Genomic DNA, 7,139 nt, shown 5'->3' on the forward strand with positions numbered 1-7,139 from the left:
GTGGGAGAGGCCGGCGGGGCCAGGCAGGGCCTTGGAGGCCCCCGGAAGCTTGGGGCTTTGTCCAGAAGCTGAGAGACGGTGGCGAGGGTCCGAGCAGCTTTTCTTGTCGAAATCACTCAGGCCAGATGTGGAGAACATGGGGGGATTCAAGGAGAGGATGAAAAACTCACAGTGACCCTCCTGGCTTAGAGACCTCGCTGGCCCTTGGCCTCGGATCAGGGTCAGAGGCCTGGCCTGGCATACGCGGTGCTCGGACTGCCTCCTCCATCTCCCCGCACTCCCCGCCGCACACACACAAAGCCGAAATCCCAAAGGGCACAGGGCAGGAAGTTTGATGTTTTTATGACAGCACAAAATGGAAGGAACTGAATGTCCCCCAGGAGGGCGTGGCTGAGCCGACTTCCCGGAGCCTTCGCCTTCACTGTGCCGATGGCCGTCAGAATCTTGCTTCAGGGAGGGGACACAGAGTTCTCGGTGGAATGTTTATGCATCAAATCAAGGCCTAGATTGGTCGCCCTGTGTACACCAGGCTGAGGCTATTCGTTCCAAGGACACGTTAGGGGGAGGGCAGACTGCCGGGGGTACAGGACACAGGCAGGTAAGTTTCATGGGTAGATGGGGCACTGCGTGAGAAGGCCACACAGGGATGCAGAAGAGCCCCTAAGAGGCACTTCCCACGGTGGCCCAAAGCTTACCCTGCAACCCTGCAAACTGGGGACCGAGGACTGTGGGTGTGTCTTGCAGGTTTACTTCAAAGACACCCATCCCAAGTTTCCCGCTGGAGGGAAGATGTCCCAGTACGTGGAAAGCCTGAAGATCGGAGACACCATCGACTTCCGGGGCCCGAACGGGCTGCTGGTCTACCAGGGCAAAGGTGACTCGGGTTGGAATTCCCCGAGGACCCAGCTGGTGCTGTGAATGCTGGGTGCAGGTCCTGACTCTCCTGCTGTCCGGATGGGTGATTCTTGTTGGGCAAGATGCCTCGTCTCTGGGGCCTCAGTTTCCCCAGCTGTAAAGGGAATAAGTTGGCGAGCACAGGGGTTGCAGACTGGCTGCCCTCGGGGGCCACATCCGGCCCACAGACCAGCCTCATTTGGCTGAACACAAGCCAAAGGGTTGTGCTGGAGTGCCTCCCGTCTGCCAGCCTCTGCGCTGCACCCCATGCCATCCGCATGAAGGGCTGATCCCTGTGTCCCTCTGGGCATTCGAGTGGCCCTGGTACCCCGCCTGCCCATTCTCTCCCTCACCATTCCTGGCTGTGTTTGTATGGTGGCTGCCTGTACCTCGGGCCCCTAAGCGGGGCCAGGTTCTCCAGCCTAAATGACTCCCAGACACCTGTGTTTGAGAGCTGGGCCTCACCCCTTCTCCTCTCGCCCAGGAAAGTTTGCCATCCGTCCAGACAAGAAATCCAACCCCGTCATCAAGACAGCGAAGTCTGTCGGCATGATCGCGGGAGGAACGGGTACGTGGACGCGGAGCCCCTCACGGAGTCCCCCGTGGGTGGATGTCGTGGGTGGGGGTCAGGGCGTGGGACGGGGCATAGAGATGAGCGATTGTGAGCTGCCCGAGGTCAGGGACCCAGGCCCAGTTGTCCTGCACCGTCCCCTGGGCAACTGCCTGTAAGTATGCAGCAGGCGCTCACTCAGCGTGTGGGGGTTACCATTTTGCAGGCATCACCCCAATGCTGCAGGTGATTCGTGCCATCATGAAGGACCCAGATGACCCCACTGTGTGCCATCTGCTGTTTGCCAACCAGGTCAGTGGACGTTCTGGAGATGTGCAGACCCAGCTCCTGCTGAGGGGGGACACTGGGCCTGGCAAGGCATGATTAGGGGTCCGCGTGGATGCTCAGGACTGCTGAAATGTGAGGGGTGCTCCGAACATTCTGTGCACAGGCAGCTTCGCAGCAGCAGGTGAGGGCCAGGCTTTTCAGCCCGGAGCCCAGTGACCTGATGCTTGGGGGTGGAAAGGGGTGAGGCACCTAGAGCACCCCCCACCTGAGCTGTGCTCCCCCCAGCTTCTTCCTCCGAACCTCAGAGCTCCCTCCACGAACAGAGCTCAGAACCCACCAGTGAAGTAGGCAAATGCCGGCCTGGGCTGGGGCCGGCCTGGGCTGGGGCCAGCCTGGGGACAGAGGGGCCGTTTCACAGACGAGGTACCGAGAGCACACCCGTGCCAGGTCCCCCCCGAGCTAGGCGTGTTGGGCAGGGTTTGGACCTGGTCCCTCCTAAGTGCATGCCCCGCTCCCCACACTCCCTGTCTGCCCTCGCCTGCTGTGTGCCCTTAGACAAGACATTTTCCCTCTGGGCTTTGCTCCCTCAGCTGGAATGAGCTGATGAAGCAAGGTTGTCGCAAGGCTCTTTCCTCGTTCAGCGTTTCAGGGTTGATGACGTGGATTTTGTAAAGCGACGCCCCTTTAGGGGAAGCTGAGACACCTCCTCCCTGCAGTGTGGGAGCCATGCCCAGGCCCCCTGTACCTCCCTCGCAGATACGGTTCAGGTCAGCTTGCCCCAGCGTCCCTCTGGCCCGGGCTCTGCACTGTCCATCTGTGAGGAAACCAAGCCCAGAGGGAGAGGGGCTTGCCCGAGGTCTTTGGACTCCTGCACAGCTGCAAAACCTTGCCCTGTGGCCAGCCAAGGTGGCCTTGACTAGTCCCAGGGGTAGGTGGAAAGAGCCAGAAATTCCAAGCTGCTGGTGGGGAGGGAGGGGGAGCAGCGGTTCGACTTGGCGGTGCTGGGTTAGTCCCTGTGGAGGCCGTCCGCCATCTCTCACCTACGCAGGGCATCTTCGAGCCTGCTGCCCGTTAGCCGGGGCGCTGGGACTGCCCCACCTTTGTAAGCTCTGGACACAGAGGGCCAGAGAGGGGAAGCGGTGGACCCAGGAAGCAGTGGAACCAGGACTCGAATCAGAGCATATTTTATGGAAAATAACTATATTTTAGAGGCCATTGTTTTGCTTTACATTTTGGCAAACCTTTCGTAACATCTGGCTTAAGAGAAGCGGCTGGATGCCACGTGTTTCTGCGTTCGGTCGGTGCGGTATCTGAAGTCATAAAGCCTCTGGAAGTCCCGCCGTGCATTTATGAGGGCGCGAGAGTGAGAAATGAAGAGTCCTAGTGTTATTTGAAAATCGTTTTGACCTCAGGGGCTCTCCGAAGGGTCTCCGACACCCCAGGAGGTCACAGGCGACACCCTGAGAACCACTGCTTTGCTGCAGCTAGGCTGTTGCCCCTCCCTCCTTCCCGTGTCCTGAGTCGGGAAAGCTCGGGGCTCTGCACCAGCCTTGGCCATAAGGAAACACGGCTTTTCAGAGGGACGTTACGGGACGGTTCATACCAGTGGGGCATGCCTTCTTCTTGGCCAGAGAGACTGATGCTCTCAAGGTGTCGTTGGTTCTTTATAAACTAATACTCATTCCCAGGGGGGTATTTTCTTCCCTGTCGTATGACAAAATAATAAAATGGTCCCACAGGCGAAGCATATATGCACAGCCAAGTCAGTTTTGAAAAAGAATAACGAGGAGCACTAGATGTTAAAACATACTAAACAGCATCCGTGATGAAAACATGGTTCTAGAGCCACACATGACACCTGGGTTCCCGGACTTAATGCCTTTCCGGGTAACACAATGAAAGTCTAGACTGTGCTGGAATATGCTAGAATATGTTGCTATTTACATTTAAATGAATCAAGGTTAAATAAAATTAAAAGCTTACTTTCCCAGTCTCGCTGGCCACATTGCATGGGTCCCATAGCTACCTGTGGCCAGTGGTTACCACATTGAACAACACAGATGTAGAACATTCCGATCATTGCAGAAATTCCTGTCGAACAAGTCTGACCTAGAAACAGACCCAAGTACACATGAGACTGTGTCTCTGATGCGGGTGACGTCTGAAACCTGAGTGGAGAGAGGAAAAGGAGTATTGGGTTAATTGTTATACGTTTGGGGAACACTAAGTATGTCCCTACGTCACCTTATAACAAAATGAAGTTTAGGTTAAAAGTGTGTACATATGAAAACAAAACGAAGCTTTAAAAGTAGTAGTTGAGCATTTTTACAAGTATTGTTGAATGAATGAATGAATGAATGAGGATGATCAGTCTAAGCAAGACCCCAAAGGTGAGCCCTTAGAGTCCCCTACTGAAAAAAAAAAAAAAAATTAAAGCTCCCGGGGTGGGGGGACATATAAATAGATAATGCATCACCAATAAAAATTAATACCCTTAATGTAAAGAGTACAAAGTCATAAGAAAAGATATGACTAGACCAATGGCAAACTCATTTATTAAACGCGAGATTTACTTTCCATCAGTCTGACTGGCAAAGAGTAAACAGTTATTACCCAGTGCTGGCAGAGGTGTAGGAAGACGGACACTCTCTGGCACAGCCCTGGGGGGTCTGGGAAGGCTTCCTGGAGGAGATGGCAGTAGGCTGAACTCTGTCCGGCCCTGCGGGGCTACCAGGTATCTATGTCCTAACTTATAGCTGTGCACACTGGAAAGCCGGAACATAAAGGCTTGCCCCAGGGACGAGGGTGGTGAACCCTCATTCCTTCAACTAAACCAGTCGTTATTTAGGTGTTAAACCGACCCCTAGGGATAATCACGATTCATATTTCGGCATATTTCCGTCTAGTCTCTCGCCTTTGTCCCATACTTGAGCTTTCCCATCTGAAGTTTTGTTTTCTGCTCTCTCCACTCCCCATTATATCGGGAACGTCTTCACCTGTAGCTTTTATCCGCTCCTGAGGCAAGATGAGGAGAGGGTGGGGTGAGTGTTCCTGGAGTCTGGTGAGCTACGCCGGTCTGCGTTCCTGGAAGCTTCGCCAAGCGGGTGGCCCGTGGGTGACAGGATGACGAGCTGTTGGGCGAGGAGTGTCACCAAGGGCAATCTCTGTCACCATCCCTTCTGACTCCTGGGCCCTGTCCCCCCACAGACTGAGAAGGACATCCTGCTGCGGCCTGAGCTGGAAGAGCTGAGGAACGAACACTCTGCACGCTTCAAGCTCTGGTACACGGTGGACAAAGCCCCTGAAGGTGAGCCAGGGAAGCCTGAGGCAGGCAGGTGGGGTGGGGCGCTGGCCCATGGCTCACCTGTGCTGAGCCCACTGCGGTGCTGAGGCTTCTGCTCACATGGTCTCCTCTGGTGCATGCTCTCGCCATGGCCCCGTGAGAGGGAGGTGGTGCGACCCATCTGCAGATGAGGAAGGAGGAAGGATCGGAGAGGGAAAGTCAGTGCCCCACGTCACACAGCTAGAGCAAGTCACCAGAGCAGGGGCTTGAACTCACATGCTCCTCCGGTGCCAGCCAGGCCTTGCCCCCTGCTGGACAGAGAAGGCCAGCCTTCTCCCCTTGGCTGGGGGCTCCCTCTGGGCTGGGTCTCCAGGTCTCAAGTTGGAGTGGGGGTGATCGTTCCCAGCTTGCAGTTTGTACCATGTTAGACACTTTACACCCGTTTTCTCTCTGGCCATCAGCCCTGGGGGGCGAGCTGGGCTGATGCACGCTTACCCTCCGTCTATCTGCTTTGGTGTTTAAGCTGTTGATTGTGGCGGGACCAACACCTCGTGGGAGGCAGTGAATGAGGGCTGGCCCAAAACCTGAAACAAGGTTGCCCTCTGGCAGCTAAACTACTGTCTTAGGTAGATGTAGATTCAGAAAATATCTTCGTTGCTGTGAAAAAAGCAGCGGCTCCGGCTTCTTAGTAGATAATACTGGGGATGCTTGCTTTGGTGTTGGGAGGCTATAGGGAGTGGTGGGGACTGTGGCCAATTGGAGCACATCTGTCCTGTGCAGAGGGGGCAGCTGCCTCTCAGTTGCAGGCAGTCCTGTTATGCAGGAACACACCTTATAGGCCAGACTTTTCCACTTTTTAAGGGAAGCCGGATCTGCATTTTCATGAGAAATTTCTCAATTTCTCATGAAAATGAGAAATTTCTCAAGTTAGAAACTGGGCATTTTCGAAGTACCCGTGTGGGCGCCAGCTTGTAATCTCGTTCACGTCCTGCCGCCCGGCCCTTGCTGGGCCTCCCGCTCCTCACCCAGCCCCACGGTTCCCTGGGACTCATCCACGGTGTGGGGAACACACAGCGCTGTTCTTTACCCAGAAATGAGCAGGTGGGCTGGGGGCTGGCACCCGTCTCACAAGCTGGGTCATTTGGGTCCATCCCTGAGAGGAGCCGCTCTCTCGGGTTGACCAAATCAGGTCCTGGGCCTTCCCGCTGAGAGCCGGACCTGGGCAGGTTGGTGGACCTGACACCCATGTCCCAAGGCCTTTGGCTGGACCAGCCATCCTAGGCCAGCTCATCTGAGCTAGGCAGGTCCCTTCCTGGTTTGACCCTCTGCTCCGTGTGTTCACGAAGCCAGCGTGGCCCCGTGGGCCGATGATGTTCTAGTGGGATGAACAGGAAACGGGCTTATCAGCAATTAGCATAGCAGGCGGTTGTAGTGAGACCCGGGAAAAACACAGCGGAGTCGGGAAGGGGGTCAGGAGTAGAGGCGGGGCAGGGGCGCTGGTTCTGGGAGGCAGGGCTGCTCTTGTTCTGGTAAAGATATGAACATTTATCTCATACCAGGCCTCAGTGGAAAGGAGGAAAATGAGGGTGGGTTAGCCCTGTTCCGGCCCCAGGTCCTGATGGTGTGATAGGGTTGGTTCCTGAGCCGGTATGGGCGTGTCCTGGCCTTTTGCCCATAGAAGGCCCTGGTCCTGGGAGGGCACCAGCGCTGACCCCTGGTGGCGGCACGTGGCAACGCCAAGGGCAAAGTGCTGCCTCCTGGGAACGGTTTTAACAGCACCCAGTTACCCGCCAGGGGAGGTACAGTTGAGTGGTCTCCTATTATCCTGACCCACGATTCAAGAATAGTTGGGGTATTTCTATGATGTTTGGTATAAGGTGAAATTCTAGATTTTGAGAAAGAAAATGGTAACTGGCCAGCATGGCTATTGTGGCGCTAAGCAGAGGAGCAGGGAGAGGGGCCAGCTCAGGTGGCAAATGCAGCTGACTTATGTTTCGCCAGCAAAGCCACCTTCAGTACATGTATAAAGGAAAATCCACTATCTTTAAAAATCCTTGTAAAACTGAGATGTCTCTTATAGATCGGCACATTTTATACACTAGCAAATACAGTTCCATGCATTTT

General features: G+C 55.2%; 1 protein-coding gene across 1 annotated transcript in view; it reads left to right on the plus strand.

Moving 5' to 3' along the window:
* The window catches only part of LOC105298089 (NADH-cytochrome b5 reductase 3), a 17,379-nt gene that overhangs the window by 4,554 nt on the left and 5,686 nt on the right, over positions 1–7,139 (plus strand). The window contains exons 2-5 of the mRNA XM_023535898.1: positions 645–874; positions 1,379–1,462; positions 1,671–1,756; positions 4,940–5,039. Of these exons, the coding sequence (XP_023391666.1) occupies positions 645–874; positions 1,379–1,462; positions 1,671–1,756; positions 4,940–5,039 (500 nt within the window). The remainder of the gene's footprint in view (positions 1–644; positions 875–1,378; positions 1,463–1,670; positions 1,757–4,939; positions 5,040–7,139) is intronic.

This window comes from Pteropus vampyrus, unplaced genomic scaffold, assembly GCF_000151845.1.
Source record: "Pteropus vampyrus isolate Shadow unplaced genomic scaffold, Pvam_2.0 Scaffold145, whole genome shotgun sequence".
In the NCBI taxonomy this organism is placed as follows: Eukaryota; Metazoa; Chordata; class Mammalia; order Chiroptera; family Pteropodidae; genus Pteropus; species Pteropus vampyrus.